The sequence below is a fragment of the Apteryx mantelli genome, chromosome 2 (genome assembly GCF_036417845.1).
Source record: "Apteryx mantelli isolate bAptMan1 chromosome 2, bAptMan1.hap1, whole genome shotgun sequence".
NCBI classification, from domain to species: Eukaryota; Metazoa; Chordata; class Aves; order Apterygiformes; family Apterygidae; genus Apteryx; species Apteryx mantelli.
In genome coordinates this window covers 125,493,131-125,517,321 of record NC_089979.1, presented here as the reverse complement: position 1 = coordinate 125,517,321, position 24,191 = coordinate 125,493,131, and the positions used below count along the sequence as shown (strand labels likewise).

Genomic DNA, 24,191 nt, shown 5'->3' with positions numbered 1-24,191 from the left:
AAAACATCCCAAAACACTTTAAAATGAAGATAGTTTTTATATGAAACTGTGATGCCAAAAAGATGTTTTCTGTGCTGTATATAACAGTCTAATGAAGGACTTTAGACTGAGCTATTCAGATTAGGCAAGAAATTTTGATGAACAATTCACACTAAAATTATTGCCACTCTTCAAATTTCTGAGGGAGTTTTGAAAGTCTCAGCCTTAACATTTTTCAAAGTGCTTTTCAGAGTGCCAGAAGTCCATTTAGCACTTCATTTTATCTCACTTCAAAAGATAAAAAAGATTAATTTCCCCAAAAGTTCAGAAATCATTAAAATTACTTCTGATGATTTTTGAATTCTCTATGCCAGCAACACATATAAAGCAAAAATGATTATCAATTTTATGATTTGGGTTCCTGCTGCAGAGGACTGCATTTGCAGATGTTGCCAAACCTCAGTAGGCCATTATACTACACACTGTGCAAGTCCCCCAAAAGGCATAGTTAAGCATTAAATGACATAGGATTGGAATACTCCAAACAATTCATGTGAGAACCACATCCTTTAGAACGAAACAATCTTTAACTCCTGCAGCTCTACATATGTTTTAAACTGGTGACTGTCAGACCAAAGAACTCATAGCACACTATTAGTTCCTTGAAGTACCAGGGATGCCATTAATGAATGCCATTAATGCCATTAATGAATGATGATCACATTCTAGAAAGATACATACGTTTTTCCAAATTCTAATTTTTCTAGAAGGAAAACTACCAATGTTTAATCTCAGTCTTAAACATATTCAAGTGATGCTGTAACTTGCTGTCAAATGGACAACTCCCACTCACTGAAGAATAGATATTAAAAACCCATGAGTAAAGCAATATTAACACAGAACAATAAGAATACAGTAGTCAGTCAATAATGTTTCATAATGCAAAGGTACTGTAGTTCCCACATTTCAACCTGTTAAATCCTTCTATCACTATGCTTTTCCCCCTTCAGAAGTCATTTGGTGAAGTTCAAGGTGACTTCACTCATCTTTCCTTCAAAAGTCTACAGTTTCTTTTCTTGTGACTGAACCAAATATGTTGACCTTTCCTAACCCTTTTCCCACGTCAGTAGGCATCTCCTCATAATTAAACCCTCATAATTAAAAGCCATGGGTTAAGCCCTGCTAGATTACACAGACAGTTGCTTTGTGCACTAGTGAAAAACACACAAACTGCCCATGTGCAAACAGGAGAACATAACTCTTTCCATAAACCAAAACTACATGTACGCTGCTTTTTACATGCAACATATTGGGCAAAGGTACTAAGGAGACTTACCTGAGCTAGACATTCAATCCCACCCAAGCTGTGGAGCATTTCCTAAAAGAAAATAAATATATGAACAAATTAAGTGAATCAAAAATACAGAAAACAAAAGAATGAGAGAATATTTGAATATAAAGGCCCTATTTGTTATGAGTTTTGAGAAATCTTATCTCCAGTTGTCAAAGTCAATGGATTCTGGAGATGCTTAGTACCTTCAAGTTTAGAATTACTTATATTTAAGCAGTTATATAAAACCATAGGGGTGAAATTTTAAGGTTTGAAAATTGGAACAGCAATATAAGCTTCAGAAGACATGGAAAAGAAATTCATGAAAACAAATATCTTAAATGTTTGAGGCTTAATCTTATGAGTAACAACTATAATAGCCAGAATACAATTAAAAACTATTTGTTTGTAGTTCAAAGCATAAGGCTGCCAGGAAGAATAGGCAGTTTTCAATTTTCTTCAATTAATACATTATAGGAATTTTACATATTTATACCAAGAACTAAAGTCAGGTAAGGAATCTAGAGATCAGAGCAATGATCAAGCTGTCTGTTATGCAGATTCACAGGTTCTTTGCTAGGGTTAGCAACAACAGATACTACATAATAAATATCAGAAATTGAGTAAACTATCCAAGAACAGCAGAAGTTCACTCTTGGAATCTGTTTGCTTGCAGCTCACTTATATCTTCACATGGAGAAATATAGGTGCAGACATATAATAAGTATGCATCTGTAAGAATGCACGCATTTTTATACACATGCCCCTACAAAAGTATAAGCATGCTCCTTATATGCATTCTCTTCTCTAAATAGGAAACAATATTTTGATATACTGACCCGATAGCATGGATCCCTTATTAGTAATCTCAGGCAGATTAATACTCTCAGAAAATGGATGGCTGGAGCTTGATTAACCCACTCCCTGTAGCAGAAATATCCAAAACATACCAATCAAATACAATAAACAAGCGGAAGAAACACTTACATATGCCATTTCAATTTAGGAATTAGTTTAGTAGAAAATTAATAACCTACATCAGCTATACAATATACTATACTACAGAATTCTATACTATACAACTTTAAATCCTATTTACATTCAAAAATAGTAACAATTTTAAATAAATTAATTTCATTATATGAACATTACCAGCCATCACTCATTGTCAGTGAAGTGATCCAGGAAAGCTCACGCCCATCTCTAAGCACAAACTGATCATGCTTTGACAGAAACTTAGTTTAAGTGCAAGCATCAAGGCCCAAAAGGACAGAAACAGGGAAAGCACACGCCAAATTTCAGTGCACAAATTATACTTACATAAAAATATAATAAAACCATGAGTGCTGCAGAAGTAAGAATAGCTAGATTTGAAATAAATTTAAATGATCATGATCTACCCTGTTTTTTAAAATACATTATTACTACTGTAATATTATTAGTCTATTATTAGTCTTATTATTCCGAAGACTATTAGTAGTCTTTGGAATAACTTATTATTTTGTTTAAATGTTTTTGATACAGTATTATACTTTCAACCAGAACATCCTCTTTATGTTTCTGCATGCAAAGCTAGGCAGAAAACACAACTCAGATTTGCACAAAACATCAAGGGGCAGTAGTCCTGCATAAATACCAGTAATGGCATCACTAATTCCCTTGTCTGTGGAAGGTATATACCCCCCTTTCCCCATTTAAAACAAACCTAACATTGGACACCTTTTTGTTTTGTTTTAATTGAGAGCAGAGAATCTATATCTGGGCAAGTTTCCAAGGAACAGAAGAAGTCTGTATGATGTGGCAGTTCTCTTCCCTTGTTATCATTTGTAGTTGGGAATGATGCCAATGGCTAAAAATATTTTGATAAAAATAAATGTTGTGCAAATAGATACTAGCAAAATCTCAGCCCTTCTAATGCCAATATTCTGCCAGAAGCAATGTTATTTTTTACTATGTTTCCATACTTGGCCCCTTCAGAAAAGTGCTTAGCTTTCATGGAGAGTAAACAGCAATCACATACTGGCAAACCATGCGCTAGGCAAAAATTTGGAGGCAAGACTGGAAACGATCTTCATCTCATTTGAACAGTGGTTCCATAAAGTTATTTTTTCACAAGGCCTTGATTCTTGACCAAAGTTAGTTTCTTTAATGGAGCGATCCATCTGTCACATTTTCGAGTGGGGACAGTAATTCTCTGAGCCTAGTTAACATTTGAGAGCCTCTGCTACTATAGTTACATTTACATTACTTGTTACTAGAGACCCTAGTGTGTATTCAGCATATGCCAACAGAAGTTCTTCTGCCTGCTTAGTTACACTGCTTCTCCAAACAACTTAAGCTAAGCTGATCAAAGCTTTCTTCTCAACAGAACTAACTATCTTCAACCAGGTCTTCTGCCAAGCAATGTCAGTAAGTGGGTGTGAATTTTTTGCACCCCAACCAAACATAGCTATGCCAGCAAAAGTATGTAATGCAGATAAAGGTGACAGCTTCTAAGGGTCTGACAAAATACGATGGCAGTAGTTCCAAAGAGAGGATAACATCGCAGCTGTAGTAGTATATTTACAAAGGGCAACTAAATCACCTTTGTAACTGCACTTACGTTATGGGTTTTACAGGTCTATTAATATATGCTTGTCTCATTAATCTCATCTGGGTGCTTTCATTTACAATACAAAGGCTGGTTTTATTATATCATCATCATCAAAGGGCATAGAAAAAAAAACAAAAAACGAGTTAGATATGCCACAACATATAAATAGAATTTGGAAAGAGACAACATGAGTTATTCTTAAATTTTCATTCTTAAATTCTTAAATGAAGCTAGGCCACTGACATCCCTCTAGTGGTACTGAGATGATGAACTCCACTTCCAAAAAAGAGGTTCCAAATTTTCAAATGATTTGTCTTGATGAAAAATACAACACACCTTGATGGTATATATTGATCAAATTCTGAAAAAGCCTTTTCTTTCCCAGAAGGGAAAGGCCCCAGAAGGGGCTTTTTGCTTCCCCCATATTTTCCTGAAGGTCCTGCAATTTTTTCTTGATCCATCAAATGCTATGAGGACAGCATAAGAAAGAGTTTTTCCTTTCTATTCCTGTTATATGCACATATACAAATAAATATGAACAGCAGCATAAGCTTATCTGAATTGCATGAGAGGCATTGACCTTTCTATACATTGGCAGCAGTCCATAAAATAAGAACAAGTATCAATAAAATAAGAATGAAATTAATTAGAAAAACAAACCATAAATTACATTTACCAGATTTGGACAGATGATCATGTGAAACATAGGAGATGTTTGACTAAATCTGGATGACAAAAATTCTAAGATACCCAATCCTTCCTCCCTCCCTCCCACCAACCAAGTATTCAGTCTTCAAAACCAATATCTAAAAGATTGTTTAAAAGGCTAAAACTGAGATTACCCAGATATGTGAAGCTAGTAGTTTCCACACAAAAGTCTACTGTTGAAACATATATGTCAGGCCTTATCCATGCATACTGGTTCTTTACTTAACTCAAGGAAGAGTTATCCCTCTTTCTTAAATATAAATGTGTGCAGTATCCTTACCTGCAGGTAAGTCTGTTCTTAACTAAAGTTGTAAAGATCTCTTGAAAAAGCTTATGTTTGGGATGTTTGCTAAAATTTCTCTCATTCTTGTAGCTCACGCTAATGAAAAAAGTAGAAAAAGAAAAAAAAAAAGCTGTATTGGTAATTATCTTGCTGCAAGATAATTTTAGATTACCAAAGTTTAGTATTAGCAAGAAAAAGGAAGAGATGTCATACAAGCAGTTGCAATGGAATAAAACAATTTCAGATTTCCAAATATTAACAGTATGGAAAAACAGTCTTTTCTCATGCATAATTTGGGACTATTATAATGGTATAGTCTGGGTAATAGTCCAAGCTTTCCAAATAGAGGCACCAGTACTTTATTTAAATCAAACATAATAAATCTCAACAGTGCACTCTGTTGAGTGGGAGCATATGACTGAAACTTACCAAAGCAAGAATATACACAGTCAGGTTTAGAAAGCTACAAGTATATAATTCATATTTTGACAGTGGGTTAAGATGGAAGTACAAGTAACAGACAAAAGTACAAATACAAATGTTTTCAACACCTCAACAAGCTTAAGACACATAAAGATGTTCAGATATACAACATGGTGTCATCGTAATAGCTTTTTTTTTTTTTACCTGAAGTTTTCAAGTTCAACAGATTCAGTTGATCCTTGCCATTGACTATGGGTTTTTTGCCCATTACTCTTGACAACATATTGCTGAGATTTTGTCATACTGGTTTGACCGCTTTCAAAATTAATAGCTGGAAGCTAAGGAGAAAAGGGAGAGCATTTGTAAGGCAAACACTGTATTTTAACAGTTCTATAAGGATGTAAACAAGCAAAATATACGTTTTCTCAAGTTCTGACTTGAACTACAGATACTGTTAAACTTTGAATCTATAACTGCCATTATAAAACATAAGTATATATGTGTGTGTAATATACACACACACCACAATACAAAAATGAAGTCCTGGAGAACTGATGTAAAACAATGCTGTACATCAAGCTATATAAAGTGTCAAGATAGTGTCTTTTAAAATTTATAAAAAGAAAGCTCAATAGACTCTGCAACACGCACTTCTATTATCAATGTTTCTTACCAGTCTCACTTTTACAATTGCATAGCCTTCATATTTTACTTAGGTTGGAGAACTCAGATGTTTCAGCTTTATACTCAGAAGCAATTCCATGCCTCCATCCAGGAAGTGAAGTGCGTAACTCCTGTAACCCATGGAGGATTCCTTAAGTCATTTTTTCATGTTTTTTTTAAAGAATAGGAGGGGAGAAATTGTTTGGCATTCAAAGGACTGACACCTCTCACCATCTGTTGCTTTTCTTTCCTTTGAATGACAAACACAGGCTTCACCAAGTGCATTGAGGTGGAGGAGATTTTACTATGAACCTAACAAGTCCCATACACTGAAATTTACTCACTGAAGGTTTTGAGCTGTAGTGTTATTCTCCAAAGAAAAATTGTTTACGGTGAAAATGATGATTTGTGCTTTTATATTCTTTACCACTTTTCATCATGTTGTAACTAATAAACATCCAAGACTGTTTCCATGATATTGTGTAAAGAGTGCGGATGAAGATAAAGCTGTTAGACTACTTGACTATGTGCAACAATATCTGTATAAAATCTGCCAGAGATATTGACATAACAAAGCAATATTTTCCCATTTAAATAAAAATTACAGCAGATCAGGATCGATCTGGGAGGTTGGTCAGCTTTATTCTTTCACTCTTTCTGAATGGGATTTGTCCCACTGCTCTAAGATTGCCAAAAAATAAGAGATACCACATCCACTGCACAAGATTTACTAACAGATGTAATTAATTGTAACAGAACACAATGTTAGAACTATTTGCAACAGACTATAATCACCATTATTTATAATTATACAGTTGTACACCATGTTTAATAGTGGTTATTGAAAAATACCTGTTGTTTGCTTGACTGAACATTTAAGAGAGACCGAAGTCTTTTAAGATCAGAATAATCCCTAGGATAAAACATAACAGCATGAGTACATATATTAATAGTTACATAAAAGTATTTATGTAAGACTAAAAGATCAACAAGCTACAAGTCTACTGAGGAAAAAAAGTTCTCTGGTGTTGCCTCGTGTCCCCACTTTGTGTAGAGAAGAATTTATAGCTTCTCCAGAACGTCTTAAATCAACAAATGTGTACATAAACTTTGTGACCAGAGTAACAGTTGTCATGTTTTCACTGCATTTCCAATTAAAGCATTCAGCTTTGGCAGCCAGTGCAAATACCACATGGGTCCTGCTGAAGTTCAAACAAAGTAAAACATCAGATACTATACCTAGTAGAGATCCCATGAGGTTTTTTGTCTGTTGCTTTTTCTGTGCTCTTCAACTTTTTGTCCTGATCAGGCATTGTATATCACCATCATCATCACAGGGCTAAAAAAACCATTTCCTTAAAAATAAAGTGATAGAATTCTATCACTGTGGCAAAAAGCAACAAACGCTTACAGAATCAACTGAAATTACTTCAAGAAGAAAATATGGATCTGCTATTTGGTCAGCATGAAATTCTAGGCACTAAGTGACAGCATCCTTTAGAATTCCAGATATTAACAAGCAAAGTAATTAACCTTACATACACAAGCCCTTGTTTCCCAAAACATTTTTAGTGAGGGTAAATAATATCAGCTGTCTTGCTATTGCCCTTCATCTTTATTGGGATTCTTCCTCTTCTAGCACATTATTACAATTATTTCTTACCATGGAATGCCTATGTACGCTACAGCAGCACTTGCAGGCTGACATCAGGGTTGGATCATACAAGGTGTTGTGCAGACAACAGAGAAGATAATTGCTTTTCTAACATCTTAATAAAAAAGATAGATGAAAGTAGAAAAAGGATGTGTCTGACAAATAAATGAGATGCATACATTATGCAAACTACTGAAGAACCACAGAAATTTTCGGTAGAGTTTAGAATCTGGATCTTCTGAATTTCAGCTGAATGCCTTACACCAATAGTGCCCAAGCTCTTCTTACCGAATGGGATGTACGTCCTGCTTATTTCAGTAAAAGAGCAGAGCTGTATGAAAAAAAAAGAGCAGTACAAGAGCAGAGCCTCACCAAGCCCGCTACTGCGTATTAGATCCACTGCACATAAACTTTCAGTCTGTCTATTTGCACACATGCAATAGGTCTGACTTTCCACAAAAGCCCATGGCTTGCTGTTTACAATGCTCACAACATATGTTCACTAGAAATCTTATATTGCATTAGGGGAATGGAGAAAGGGACAGAAAGTCACAGAAATAAAATGGTCAAGAGGAACCTTTTGCCACCATTAGAGCAATTATACTGATGCAGAACCTGCTCCAAGAGGAAAAAGGATGATCAGGAGCAGGCTGGAGCTGAAGAATTATCCCAGAAAACTGCATAGAGCTGCATATTGGTAGAGCACTCCTGCTTTATAAAGCAAGGATATAAGACCACTATCCATTCCTCCCTCTCTGTTTTGTTCTTCACTAAACGTAGATAGTTTAGATGTTCCATTGATGTCTCTTTAATAAGACTTTCCCATGAAACCTGACAGCCTCCCTTCCCCTCCATTTTTTTTGTGCAATATAGAGTTGTTCTGCTATTAATCTTTTATTCCTCCTCACCATACAGGCAGAGAAGAAGAAAACCAGGCAGGAAACAAAAGCATCTTTAACTACTAGAAGCTGCTGCTTCTCTACTGAAAATCAGTTATTTTCAGAATTATGCATATTCACAACAGATGCAGAACTATCCAAAATGCAGTTTTTGACAGGATGCATTTTTGCACTGTATTACCTCACTCTGGGGAGTGAGGTGGCCTGTTAAGCCAATTCATCTGTTTCTATTCTACTGAATCAGTACTACCAGTCACCCCATAGAGAATGACTGACCTGGATCCCCAAAGGAATTCCTCACCTCTCAAATGTACTGGACTTCTCTTAATTTTTACTGCTTTTGAAGCAAAGAAAATGAATTGAACTAAATCAATTTGTTTTAATCTGAATTCAGAAATTAGGTTTATTTATTGGTAGAACATAGCCTTTTTATATTCATTTTTTGGTGAAATACAACAGAAGTATTTTGAGGTGTTCTTTAATAACTCTTTTTGGTGGATGCATAGAGAAGTCCAGTATATTTTAAAGCATATTTAAGAATTCTTACAAGTAAGAATTTCCATGTACAAATTCAGTGGAATTTGGATTTTGTATCATGTCCCCAATACCTAAATCAGTTTGCCGTAACATTAAGGCATGACACAATACAATCTTCATCTCACATTTACACACTTAAGAAATATTGTGAAACTCACAAATTGGCAACTTTCTCACAAGTACATGTGTATAAAGAACAGATTTCAAACAATCAGTTAAAGAATAAACCAAACAAAACACACACAAAAGAACTTGCCCATGGGCAAATACAGTTAAACCTTAAAAGTTTCAAGCCCCCATTTAAAAAGTTTTCCTTGGATTAAATCTCTGAACCGTAAAGATCAATAGCATGATTCCCCATATGGCTAGGATTTCATCCTAAAATGTTAGGTCTTTGTGATCATTTAGGAAACCTTACAACTATAGAACACCCTCAATTTTCCATCAGAGCTACTACTACAATGCTTTTGCTGCTTCCCATACTTTGGTAAAGTTGAAACAGAATAATAGCTACCGAATATTTTAAATGTTCAGTGATATTACAGATCCAAAAGTCCATTTACAAAATCAAACCTGACAACCATCAACCATCAAGCCAAATGCCCTTCACTATTGTCTGAGAATGAAGGGATGAAGTGTTACCCAGCTGCAAGAACTGTTTCCTGAGGTTGCCCCTCTAGTTCCTTGAGGCCATTAAGCCAACACAAGTTAATAAGCACTACAACACAGAGAGGCCTGCCCTGGCCACTTACCGATCTTGCAAAATCTCTTTATTATGCCAGCACAGCACCACCACAGGTGCACAGTCAGCTGAATTGGGAACCTGATTCAGGTTACAAATAATCTTTTCTGCTTTAACCCTTATCACCCCATAGCTTTTCCCCAAGTCCTTTTGCTGGCACAAAGGCAGGGACAATATGAGGAAAGGAGTATTTACCTATGTGGCTAAAAGTGTTTGTGCCCTTCAGCTTTAGCATAGAGACAAACCAAAATAATAGCTAGTGGCTGGTGAAAGTTCCCCCTCACTTTCCAACCTCAGTCTCTCTTCTCCACTTCCTTAGCTTATCTGACCCAAACCTAAGTTAGTTTAGGAAGCAGAAAAACATGTACCTCTCTCTTCATACAGCTAGTTTTCTGCCAGTCTAGCTCACTGTTATTGTGGTCTGATGAGTATCTCTGCTGACAAGGCAGGGGCAGGAAAGCGCAGCTGTAAAAAGAGGGGAAAACCCTTTCATCAGTGGCCAGTCATCAAAACAGGTAACTCTATCAGCACCACACCGTAAAGGGTAGCCTAAAGAAAACAACCCCTCATTTTCCTTGTAGCAGACATAAACCTGAGAGAAAACAGACATGAAATATTTCCTTACCTAATCTCACAGTTACTTTCTTGAAAACACTGAGTAAGTTTGCACCCCCATGTTTCTTCTTTAGTTGTGCCAGCAGAAATTTGGACGGAGCCAGGCTATTGCCTATCCTAACTATCCTCCAGCTATTAAGCCAGTCCCCATGAACAATATATAAGAAACAAACCAAAGAGCAGTGGCACTTGACTCAGGTAGTGCCAGAAAAAGATTGAGATCAGACAACTCTTAAAAAGAACAGAAACACATTTAGGAAAATATGTTTGCAGAATAGAGGCTTTTTCAGTTCCATTTAAAACAATGAAATGAGGGCAATATTCATGAATATAATAATAATAATGAATATTCTGTGAATATGCATTAATTCATTTTAGCTGGTGATGATTAAAAGTAATTAATTTAATTATTATGTTAATTCAATTACACAGGAAGTGAGATGTATTCTGATAGTGCTGATGTGCAGGGTAGAACAAGAAGTGTTCCAAGAACCCTGTCAGAAATGAAAGAATTCACATGATGAGAACAGGAGACACAGGAATTATCACACTAGATTTGATCTGTGGCCCAGTCTAGTATCTCTCTTAGATGACACAAGTACATAAAGCTTCAGAAGGTGAAAACAAACCCCAAAATAAACAAAACCACAAAGACATAATGGAGGATAATCTACCTCCATAAACTACAATATAATAGTTAACAATGGTCTTAAACAGGAAAAAAAAAAAAGATATCTTACATTCCTTATAACTTTTGCTAGCAATAACTACTGGGTATGGATAATAGATATGAACAGTTTTGTAAGCCAACTAAATGTCTGATTTATCTTGAATTCCTTTCTTAATTACTCCAGTGGCTGAGTTCCACTATCTAATACACAGAAGGGTAACTGGCTTAAACTGGATAAAGAAGCAGCAGTATCTTGGCTTTAATAAGACTTTTTATGCTGTTGCCAGACAGGAATGTATCTAGTACCATACACTGGATGTGAGATCAGATGAAAAATCACTCCTTAAAAGAGCAATTTTCACAGAATCACAGAATCACAGAATGGTTGAGGTTGGAAGGGACCTCTGGAGATCATCTAGTCCAACCCCCCTGCTCAAGCAGGGTCACCTAGAGCACGTTGCACAGGATCGCGTCCAGGCGGCTTTTGAATATCTCCAGAGAAGGAGACTCCACAACCTCTCTGGGCAACCTGGTCCAGTGCTCTGTCACCCTCACTGTGAAAAAGTATTTCCTCGTGTTCAGATGGAATTGTCTGTGTTTCAGTTTGTGCCCGTTGCCTCATGTCCTGTCGCTGGGCACCACTGAAAAGAGTCTGGCCCCATCCTCTCGACACCCTCCCTTCAGATACTTGTACACATTGATAAGATCTCCTCTCAGCCTTCTCTTCTCCAGGCTAAACAGGCCCAGCTCTCTCAGTCTTTCCTCATAAGAGAGATGCTCCAGTCCCCTAATCATCTTTGTAGCCCTTCGCTGGACTTGCTCCAGTAGTGCCACATCCCTCTTGTACTGGGGAGCCCAGAACTGGACGCAGAACTCCAGATGGGGCCTCACCAGGGCTGAGTAGAGGGGGAGAATCACCTCCCTCGACCTGCTGGCAACACTCTTCCTGATGCACCCCAGGATACCATTGGCCTTCTTGGCCACAAGGGCACATTGCTGCCTCATGCTTAACTTGGTGTCCACCAGCACTCCCAGGTCCTTCTCGGCAGAGCTGCTTTCCAGCAGGTCAACCCCCAACCTGTACCGGTGCAGGGGGTTATTCCTCCCTAGGTGCAGGACCCTGCACTTGCCTTTGTTGAACTTCATGAGGTTCCTCTCCGCCCACCTCTCCAGCCTGTCCAGGTCTCTCTGAATGGCAGCACAGCCCTCTGGGGTATCGGCCACTCCTCCCAGTTCTGTATCATCAGCAAACTTGCTGAGGGTGCACTCTGTCCCTTCATCCAGGTCATTGATGAAGAAGTTGAACAAGACTGGACCCAGTACTGACCCCTGGGGGACACCACTAGCTACAGGCCTCCAACTAGACTCTGCACCGCTGATCACAACCCTCTGAGCTCTGCCATTCAGCCAGTTCTCAATCCACCTCACTGTCCACTCATCTAGCCCACACTTCCTGAGCTTGTCTACAAGGATGTTCTGCGAGACAGTGTCAAAAGCCTTGCTGAAGTCAAGGTAGACAACATCCACTGCTCTCCCCAAATATATTTTCAATATATTATTGTCAAAATGGAAAAAGCATTTCAAATCAGGTCAAATGATGGCAAAGGAAGCATCAAAGATGATGAAAAGCTCTCTAAATTTACTTCTCCTTCTCCAGTTAGATGAAACCGAAGGGAACTTGGGACCACTTCTTCTATAATTCTCAGAGAGCAAGGCAGTCAGAAGGGTCACCACTTGTCAACATGTGACTAGAAAATTCTAAACTCATGAACTCATACAGACAACATTTGAAGAATATTTCTTACACGGTTTGTATCAATATGGAAATCTGTACATTTGCTATACATGCAAACTTCTATACACATATATCTACTTCTCAAATTCTACTTCGTTTAGTCACGTCTCTGAAGGCTCTCTAATGATTAACAAGGATCCAGCATCAGGTTCCTATTCCCCAACAAATCAAAATATTCAAACCACTGCTGTTTTTCGCTTTCCCTCTGCTACCTCCCCAGTTCCAGTGGAACCATAAATGGCTAGGCCCAGTCTCAAATTCCTGGAGGCAAGCAATGCGAGTCTCTGGGCTCTTTTCCCAGCTCATAACTTACAGCTGCAGATTCTGCCTAAGTCCACCCCGTTAAACTGCAATTCACAGATGTGGAAAGAAAGAGGATTTCTGAGGTTTATATAGCAGATCTGTATCAAGGCAAGGATAATAAGTAGCTCTATGAAATCTTTTCTCTCTGCCCTAGCTAATAGGCAGACCTTTTTAGGGAATTGGATTGGTATGACTTAGGGCTTCTGGAGATCATGACAGATTGTTTAATGTCTCCTGAATGTTCAGAGTTGGTTAAGGTGCAGGACCTGGAAAGACATCATTAGAAGGAATGTAGGAGGGAAAGGGCCAAAGTAATTCTTATTTTAAGAGACATTACCTGTAGTCTGCTTGGTCAGATTGAGGACTGAGATGTAATCTGTGCTGGCAGATGGCACCCAGCACAAACTGGACTTGATTTACAAGTACAGAGATTCCCTGGAGTTTTCAAAGGTTATTCACGACTAAGCGGGCCTGCCTCAGCACTTGATCTTCCAAACTGTTTTATACCAAATTGCATGCTTACACATATTCCCAAGTACTCATATTATCTCTTGACTTTTTAATTAATCAAATTTTAAAGTTTGTAGTGTTTATGCTGTGCCTCCCCATGGCTTGATTTTACCACAGTTGGGGTATTCGACCATCTCATAAGCACATGACAAAACTAAGAAACGCAGAGGAGACGGCAGTCTAGCTGGGTTGCTTCCCCCGTCGCTTTCCCGCGTCAGCCCTCGCCTCTGGGGCGGGGCGGGAGCCCGGCGGGACTGCCCTCCCTGCCTGGAGACCGCCAGGCGCCGACGGCTCCTCACGGCCGCCGGCCTCGGAAAGCGGGCGAACAACGGCTCCGCCGCCTCGGGCAGCAGCGGCCGCTGACGCTCTCGCCCCGCCCGGCGTGGGGAGGCGGCGCCAGCCCCGCGGGCGCCTCTCAGGGGCGAGGGGCTGCGCCGCCCGCCGCCGCCGCTGCCACCGCCGGGACGGCCCCGGCCGCGCGCGCCCCTCCCGCCTCGCCCCACTCACGGCGCGGCCCGCGAAGCCCCTGCCGCGGCCTCCGCCCCGCTCCGCATCTGACTGCGGCGGCACCGCGAGCACCACGAACGGACCCGCAGCCAATCGTATCGCCCCTTCTTGGAGAACCGCCGGGCTCGCCGCCCAATGGCAAGCTCCCGTGCTCCGCGGCACCCACGCACCCTAGCGACCGCTAACGCCACGGGCGTTGCCATGGGCACGGGAACGCTCCGCAGCAGGCGGGAGGCGCGGGGCAGCCGGCGGCTGCGTCACCTCATCCCGCCGCGGGGGGCCCCGGCCCCGCCGCCCCCAGCACCGCCAGGGGCCTGCGGGAAAGTCAAGGAGCGACCCGGTCCTGGACACGACAGTACCTCCGTCACTAAATCCAATCTAACGGTATTTTATAGAGTAGAAACAAACAAACACACACAATGTAGTTCAGTAGATTTTTATTACTTTTACCAACTTTCTGAAACATTACAAAAGATAATTTTCTTCTGCCAGTAATTAAAACACTTAACAAAAGGCTGGATCTTTCACATTAAAGACAAGTCCGAGATTTGTGTTTTCTGTATAAACTGAATATTGATTCTGCATTTGGAATAATGTTTTCATTTACTTTGGATTTTGTTATAAAGTAAGAAAACATCCTTGTAATTAGAAAAGCACTCATCAAAAATTAAAACCATACAATGTAATCACATTTCAAATGATCAATATTAAAATCAAAATTGTGGTTCAGTTAAAGATGCTGAACACCGGAAGACACGTTTGCACAGAAGTGCATCAGCAACAACAGAAAAAAAATACTACAAATAATGTGTCTTCTCTTGCCAATAAAACATTTTATAAAAAGTCTTGATTTTCAACTCATTATTCCAAATCAATGTCAACAGGTACTAAGTTCAATACGAAAGTGTCTTTAGATTAACTTCAACGCCAACTAAAATTTCCTACAGTTTATGATTTCACTAAAAAAGTTACAAAATAAAATCAATTTAAAATTACTAAGCAATTTGCTTTGTATTTATAGCACTACTTTTATACTGACTCAAAGCTGTATGCCTCTAGTCTTAAATTTGCTGTAAAATAAATTACTGTTGGTATAAACAAAATATTTCACACATTTGTACTGTACTTCATAGTGAATTTGACCTAGATGAGTAATTAAAACATTACTAATCATATAAAGCAAAAAAAAAATCATTGTGATGCTCATCTAACAGACTACATTTGTGAACTGAAAATCATGAACCAGTTACCTTATGATTTATAGAACATATGTACAAGATAACCCTTGAAAATGTTGCAGGCTCTCTTACATTACACCTATTCATTAGACATGCATTTTACAGCACATTGAACCTGCCTTTGCAAAGGGCACAAATTAGTACGCTAACGTATAAAGAGAGATGCAGGTGAAGCAAATGAAAAGTTATAGGAGAACTTTGATTAAACATAGAAGAAAATGGCCAATACATTTAGTTGGAAAACCCCACTAGGGCACTGAATTCTACCTTAACAAGTTTTATGATAAACTTGGCAATTTGGAACATTTCACTAAATAATCATACAAGATATTACAATACAGCTGCAAATTTAAACTAGGACGAAAATATAACTTGGGCATATGTAAACAGGATGAAAATGTGTCATTGTAATACATATGAAAAATACTAAGAATGAGTTTTGTAGAATATAATTTAAACATGAGACTGCATTTTAAGTGAAATATTTTCAGAGATAATTTAAATGGAGTGGTCAAAATTAAGACCTACGCTTTATGTAAACATTCATCTTTTTATAAAGAGAGCAAGCGAAAAGAGAAAAACAAAAACCAAAACAAACAAACAAAAAAAAGACTTCCTGAGGTGGCTCTGCAGCCAGATACACAGCAGCACTAAGCTCCATTCTGGGAAACCAAGGCATCTAGGAAAAGTGCAGGGCTGTTTATTTCTCTCTAACTGTTGGAATGGAAATAAATTGGCTTAATTTTTATAGGGCTTAACCCCTAGGTTAAAAATCAGTGCATAGTAATTATCACTGCTCTTTTGCACCCATTAAGGCAAAATGTTTATCTACATACAGTAAACTACATCCTCAGTTGTTTTACTTTACTACTATGCATGATTTTAAAGCAGAAAAGGAATAAAATGAGCGGCACATTACTTAACCATAGACTACCACTGGGTTTTTATGCACTTAATACAAGGCCTTATTCTATTCATGTGGAAAAAAAAAAAGGTGCAAGCATAACATGCTACTAATCAAGAGCAACAAAACTGAGGGACACTGTAAACTGCTTTGCAATTCATGGTATTTCTAGCACCGATTAAACTACATACACAATTAAAATTAAAGAAATACTGTGATTAGACTTAGTGGGGGAGGGGAAGAGAGAGTTTTTTTTTTTCTTTTTAAAAACTTTACTAGAAAAATATCCACTTCTGTAATATTCTGTATATTGCCCAAAAGTTAATCTGTCAGAAGTGGAAGCCAGATACAAAGTGTGCAGCATCAGGGAACCGTGATTTCTGGCATTACATAGTTTAAAAACTATTAGGCTTTTAACAACTGCTTGGGTCTTCAGAAATGGTTCTAGGGCTGTGAATATTAAGTATACAGATATTACTTGGAAGACCAATATGAAAGTAATGCATTACGGATAATGCTGTGTAAACTGCTAGAAATATTATTTTCGTCGTTGGATTCAGCAAGAGCTACTTAGTAGTCAACAATCGACTACAGATGTGATGCTGCAGATGAATGCTTGTTTTTTGAGGGTTTTTTTTTGGATAATGCAGAAGGTTTTGGGAAACCATCTACCACAGTTTCACTGGATCTCAGTTTAACTAGTGGGAAAAATGGGTATTTTATGAAAAAGCACATACTCAAGCTAAGGCACAAGCTACACTAATATCTGAGAATAAAGAAACACCTATACAGCTCATTACACAGTATTATTCAAATTGGTAATGCAAACCTCACTTGTTTTTTCACTGACCTGAGCCTCTGTTACAACAGTTTGGATAGCATTATTCATATTGCTCTAAGCCTACTTTCAGTAAATTGTCTTTTTTCTCAGAATTCAGCAAGAAATATATATATATATATATCCATTATGTTTCGATCAAAGGAAATGGTAACAGTCCATGTAACTTAAATGCTACTTCTAATATTTCCATTTATTCCCACTGATTGCTTTGTTTTCGTAATATACAATTGTCTTCTCTCCAAATGACACTTATCTGAAGAGCACCATAATTCCACCTCTGGTGGTATTTTCAGATGAACTCTGCCCTCCTCCAAAATCTGCTTCTTCTGAAGATCTTGAGAATTTTACCATGTTGTCCATGGTAAAACTCTCCACTTTGCTGAAAGTAAAATTAACCTAACAGTATCTTCCATATTTAAGTGAGCACGGATCATATTAAAGCCAGAAAGGGCTGGAAGCAGTTCAGAATGTAGAGAGACAATTTCAGGAATTAAAGCCAAAAAACTAAGGTGTAAGGCAAAAAATATCAATAATGGAAACTGCAGCAGGTAAGTGATCAAGATTTTGATTTTTACATAAAAGTATAATTTTTTCAAATATTAGAATGCTAAACATTAGAACTTGAAGGTGTAATACAATAAATGCACTGACTGCATTTTCAAACAATGTGAACCCGCAGAAAATTCCATTTACTTTAATAAATCAGTATTTATTTTTTCAATTTGTCTTACATGATAAAAATTTATGCTAATTAAAATAAATAGAATGTTTAAAAATAGGTTGGTGTGCTATCATATATGCCCTTTACAATGGAGAGGATCGTAACAGTAAACACAAATACCACAAAGCAATTTGTAATCCATAAAACAATACTGGTCATAAACCTATTACAGAATTATAAACAACTACAGCTAATTTAATCAAATACACAGTAAGTTTAAAAATGAATTAAGCAAGAAAGCTATTCTGAGGAGGACATGAAATACTCCAAAGTTTCAGTCTTACAGCTGAGCAAATCAAACTTTCAAAGTCAATGGAAAATGTAAATAAAAACAGGAAGGAAAGAATTCAAGACTACTAGTGTAGTAAGTATGTATAAATTCCTATATACCAAATTTCTGGCTGTAAATCCAATTTATGTTGTTTAAGCATGGAGTTTCCAGAATGGCAAATACTGACTTGGGGCTGTAACTATAGTTACTGCACCCATACTACTACTGGGTGATAACAACAACAACAACAACAACAACAACAACAAAATATATATATATATATCAAGAGTGGATTTAAAAAAAAAAAACAGTAGCAGAACAGGATATTTAAAATCAAGAATGGTTTAAAAATATATATATATATCAGAACAGCATATTTATATATATTCTAAGGATTAATTACCTGACTTGGAACTCTAGGCCACTTCTATATAATATGAGTGACAGAATCCAAAAAAATATTAGCATGTAGTGGAGACATAAAACACAGTAGTTCATGTTAACAGCACATTAATTTTCGTTCTGTGAAATCACAAAAAACGTGCTTACCCTGCAAAAAACACACAGTAACTGTCTGCATGGAAAATAAACTGTAACACAGAGGTATTGCAAAATTCTAAGCAACATGGACCAGTAATCATCAGCAAAAGCTGATTTAACTTTTATGCACATAATGATTATTGAAAAGAATACGCATTCATTACAATCTTCCTATTTAAAAATGAAAATAAAATTTCCAATAAAATAAATATCTGAAGTGTGATTACCACTCATCTTATTTGTAGGAAAATCTTCTTGTTTTGCAAGCATATCTACAGTGCCCTAAACAATGGCAGAATTAAATATATGTTCCTCCTTAAACTTGGAAATCACACTTCAATGGTATGATATCCTACAGTGATATATATATATATACACACACACACACACACACACACACACACAAAATACACAAAATTCCCCTTGGTTCAGTTCTATAAAGATGTTTCAGCATCCACATATTTCACAACAGGTGCATCTTCCATATTTATTTTCACACCTTCTGGCTTCTCAGGGCTGTTGAAAGCAAAGATGAACATTTAAGGTTTGGCTCACTTTAATGAAGGTTAATTTTCAAACATTTTATACTTAATGGTCAACATTCAAAGTATTTATGTAAGGATACTTTTATGATCACATATTTCTGTTACATTGTAGAATGTTAAATACTATTCACAGGAACAGTACAAGCTTGAAAAACAAAGTCAACAAGATCTCATCTATAAATACAGTCTTACATCCATCCATTCATTGTTTTCCAGATCTACTGCTGTTACTGATTCTATTGATTTGAAATGAGACACCTTTAGAAAAAAAAAACTGGCTAATTAAAAACATTCACAAATATATAACAAGCAATATTATTAATATTTCTTAATTATTGGGAAGGGAGCAAATTTTTTCATAATACAAGACTGGGAAAACATTTTGGTCTCTTCAAAATAAGGAACCACATTTGTAACAACAGGAGAGGACAGCTGGAAATCTGGATGAGCTTCCATTCAAGTGGAAGGCCCTAAAGACAATGAGCTGGCTGGAACCCAAAACAACTGGCTTGCTTGGGGACACAGACACTCAACAATGGCTTATGCAAGGAGAAGCAGGAACGTCCCAAGGTAGCTACAGAAAAGTAGAAGAGAAATTGGAATGTCATAAGAGGTAGGATCTCTTGGCAGGTATTTTAGAAGACATGTCTGTGGAGTTGTTCTTTAAGGAAAAAATGTATTAGAAATCCATGTAAAGAGAAATATCCTGGCATTCTGTAAAAGATGTATTACAGCTCTCTACAGAGTCCAGGCATACTTACAAAATGGGAGAAATGGAAGAGAGGGAAATAAAAAGTTGTCTAGATAAGATGGGGAAAAACAACAAAGAACAAAATATGAAAGTGGTTAGGACTGTTAAGGAGTAATGCCAACTCATGTGACAGTGTCTGGAACTCCAGAAAACATTGCTTGCTTCAAACAACATCCTATTTGAAGTCTATGAATCTGAAGATAGCAGTGACTACAGAATCTTCCTGCAACACCAAACATATGTCCACACTAACAAATGAAGATTGTTACAAAGAAAAACCTTACCAGAACTGAGAGGAAAAATTTTACTGGGAAATATTTTTGATTGAGCACTGGTGACACCTTTAAGTCTCACCAGCAGATCACAAAAACATGACAAACTGGTCAGAAGTCTAATGTGTTTGTGCTGCATATAATTCTACACTAACTTAACCTACTCAAGAAACAGGAAAGTGCAAGATGGAGTTGCACAAACTTCTAAATGCCTGAAAATCAAATCTAAAAATTTGAGTTCATCTAGAAGGGAAAGCAGAGGTCTGCATCTCTTCAAGCCTTATACATCCAATAACTATCAGATATTGTACAGAAAGCCTCCACAAATTCTGTAACAGGCTTCTCAAATAGCATGAAAGAGAATAAGCAATTAAAATACATGGATGCACACAAGCCTCTGTTATCAATCTTCCTGAGAGACAAGTTCACATGGTACTCAAGGGTTTTAAAAAAAAAAAAGTTCAAGATAGTACAATCTCAAGTTTCACTGAAGTGTTTCACTAGTGCCTGTATGAATTACTCTTTTCAGCTCCTCCTATTACAGTACTTCAAGTCCTCTTCACGTCCCCCACTTCGCTCTTGTTTACCTACCATCTGGGCAAAATAAAGCACATTTCCGTGCCTAGTTTGGAGTTGTGCACTTGCTGAATAAACAGGCAGTATGCAAGTGCTAAGCAGCCAGTCACTACCACTGCTTCCATGAAGCAGGCTAAACAGTACCTAATAGCTTGGACAATTACAGAGAAGCCCCCTCGCTCCCACTTCTCTTCCACTGAGGTTTAAATTTACACAAAGCTGGACAACTCAGTCTCTCTGAAAAATGTCCTTCTCTAACAGACTTAACTGAAAGGAATCAACCAAAAAGATGATGACGCAGGTACAGACAGGAGGATTGCTAAGCCTCATTTTCCTGGATAATCAGGCCAATTCTCCTCTTCTTCCCGCATGAAAACACTACTAAGCAATTGTTAGTTGGACTATTGCAACAGTCCACAGATAGGGGTCCCTGCAAAACATAAATTTTCAGGAAGCTGGGGACTTTACATATGAATGTTCAGGATTTGTTTTGCTCCCCTTGATAGATTCAGCCAGACAGGGAAAAAGATAGGACAGAATAACAGAATGATTCATTGAACGAAAAATTTCTGAGAAAAAGGCTGATGGCTATCATAGATGCTGGCCAGCTGCAGGAAAAGTTCATAGCTCCAAGGGCTCCTAACTTGTCCAATACTTCACATGAGTATTTTTCATTTACAGGGAAGATAATATTTGAGCCAGGTTTAATTTTTAGGATTTAAAAATAAGCTGGGGAAAAAAAAAACAAGGGGCAGATCCTTAGGGAAGCATAAAGCAGCAATGAAACTGCTGGACTTACCTTTTATTTCCACTGGCATTTCTAATACTCAGGATCAAACAGTTCCCATGTTTATATACATTTTAGTAAAGTTTTTAGAAACCCTAAACCTATCAGAGTAGCATGCAATTGTATTAAACAAATAAAGAATAACTTTAAAATTGCAATAATACATTTAATAAAAATAATAAGAATTTCTTGCAGATATTGTTTAAAACTTCATGATAAAGAGAAAAACGAAGCTCAGATGCAAGATCCTTGAAAGTAAAATATCAGTACAAGTTTACCAACCATGTACGCTCATTTTGAGATACATTTCAAGAAAAATGAGCACAACTATCATTTGCTAAACAAAACTGTAATTAGAAATTGTGTGAGTAATTATAGCTACCTCAGGTTAGCTCTGGTTACTTTGGCATTCTCAGTACTCATGGCAAGAGCCTTCCACTGTGCAGTTTTGGCCATTTCATCTGATATGTTTACAATTGAGGGATCAACGCTAAAGAACAAACATACTTTCTGGTTAGTACTCAATACCTTGCAATAGCATTATACTTTTTGTCACTCATTGTTTACATCAGTTGTGCCTTCTTTTTACATTTATGCAGCCACAAGTTGAATTCACCTCTTACAAAGATATTTAAACAAGAATTTGAACACTTAACTCACTAGCACTGCTCTCATCACATAGCATCTTAAAACAGTTTTTCATGTAGATATCACTAAGACACTGTGAATGAATGAGATTTGAGTATCTCATTTCCAAATTATCCTGTAACTTAAGAAAACTATTTTGAATGTTCAGGAATTAAAAAATGAATCATATTATTCTGCTAAGGCTTTCATAAATCAGAATTATTTTAAGCTGCTTCCAGAAAATAATCAAGAGGAAAAGAACAGATGTTAATAAAATTTTGAAACTGGTAACTCAAGATTAAAAACTAATAAAAATCTAGAACTCCCAATTTCCAGACATATTTCAAAGTTTTTTTTCTGCAGAGCCTTGCTAGACAAATTTTGAGTCCCTCCCCCTCGCAGAGCCCTGCAGAAGTAAGTTTATCCTCACAGATGGTAAGCTTTCAGAACCTATTAGCCACTTTGCCCTCCATATCTCTATATGTAGAGCAGCCTTAATGTGCTGGCTGTAGACAGGCTTTCTGTTCTGCTCCACACTTAAGCTTACTAAATCCCCTCTCCAGTGTACAATCGCTGTATAAGAACTATCAGACACATTGTAGCCCAGTTCTCTACTACCTTGTATTTTGGGGAATATAAATCATTTGTGTTATAAATCAGCACAGAAAGGTTTCAAAGCCATTTTTCTAAGAAATCCCACAACATGCAAGACAGCGTAATATATGGTAAATACACAGATAAAAACACACAGTTGATGAAATCATAGTTCTACTGAGAGAACAATTAGCAACTCTAATGTTTAAAAAAATGCTTTAGCATCATTTTCACTTGAGTTGCTAGAGCAAGTTCAACCCTACTTTTATGTAGAGTAGATGACAGGACTCAGCTGGAAAATCTAACCCTGAAGTCTGCTTATTCCCAACTCAGGTCAAAGTAGATCTAACGTTCCTCTAGATCCACAGGAAAGTCAATTTTTAACCCAGGAACACTTACTATTAGAGGCGCAAAAAAGATGACAAGCTATTTATCTGTCAACACCTCCTGGGGCGTGTTGAACAGCTGCAGAATACCTAAAAAAATAAGCTTAATACTTCCTCAGTAGGGAGATACATACAGAGACAAAATACCGTCCAGTCTTGGAGACATATTCTGTCAGGGTAATTCCAGCACTTCCTTAGCTGCTGCTGAACTAGTACAGCAAAGCAGAAAAATCAGGGTGAAAAGGTTTCTCTGCAAGAGAACCAATAACCCTGTCCTCACTTTTTACTTTCGGAAAATAAGCTTAAGTGAAAAGGCTGCCTGTTAACAAAATTGGTTTAGATCACATGGAAGTTATGGACTTTAGCTGTCCTGACCTAGCTAAGCCAAAGAACTGCGCTCTCAGAGTCCATTTTAAAAATCCAAGTGGCTGGTAAAAACATGGCTCAACTGATGCTATTCATCAACCACTGTTTAAAACCCAGCACTTCATGCACAGTAACACACAAGTATTCCATGAAAACTGACCAAAGAAGCTTCTTCACCTTGAGTACAGCTGGTCGAAATTGAGTCATCTGATCTGTTCAAGATGGTCATGTAAATTTATAATTAAGATGCAGTTTTAAAGAACAACACCACATACAAATGCTAGCGTAGTACAATGAGAGATATCTTCAATTCTTTCTAATCATAGCTGAGTTACAAGCTTGGATGAAAGTTAATTCAACTCATACATGGCCAACTTAATATAAAGCAAATTATGGCATATCATACAAAAACTCCTCTTAAAAGACCAACATAATATTATACCTGTATTTTAGGGTTTTTACAGGAAAATCCAAGACGTTTGCTTCTTCATATCGAAGGTGTACACTTTCGCTGTCCCCTGCCTGAAGCATTCTCTCTGCTTCCTGTAAATCCCAAGTACA

The 24,191-nt window shown here is 37.4% G+C and overlaps 2 protein-coding genes across 5 annotated transcripts in view; both read right to left on the bottom strand.

The window, feature by feature from the left end:
* NEK10 (NIMA related kinase 10) overlaps nt 1–7,292 on the bottom strand; it is a 99,935-nt gene extending 92,643 nt beyond the window's left edge. Inside the window, exons 1-6 of the mRNA XM_013950730.2 lie at nt 7,219–7,292; nt 6,832–6,892; nt 5,521–5,654; nt 4,891–4,989; nt 2,149–2,233; nt 1,316–1,357 (exon numbers count right to left, since the gene is read on the bottom strand). Coding sequence (XP_013806184.2) covers nt 1,316–1,357; nt 2,149–2,233; nt 4,891–4,989; nt 5,521–5,654; nt 6,832–6,892; nt 7,219–7,292 — 495 coding nt within the window. The remainder of the gene's footprint in view (nt 1–1,315; nt 1,358–2,148; nt 2,234–4,890; nt 4,990–5,520; nt 5,655–6,831; nt 6,893–7,218) is intronic.
* Nucleotides 7,293–14,631: 7,339 nt separating this feature from the next.
* SLC4A7 (solute carrier family 4 member 7) overlaps nt 14,632–24,191 on the bottom strand; it is a 99,990-nt gene continuing 90,430 nt past the window's right edge. For all 4 annotated transcript variants that reach the window (XM_067291487.1, XM_067291489.1, XM_067291488.1 and 1 more), the window contains 3 exons: nt 24,073–24,173; nt 22,040–22,147; nt 14,632–19,242 (listed from right to left, as the gene is read on the bottom strand). In XM_067291487.1, the coding sequence (XP_067147588.1) occupies nt 19,161–19,242; nt 22,040–22,147; nt 24,073–24,173 (291 nt within the window). In that variant the 3' untranslated portion in view covers nt 14,632–19,160. The remainder of the gene's footprint in view (nt 19,243–22,039; nt 22,148–24,072; nt 24,174–24,191) is intronic.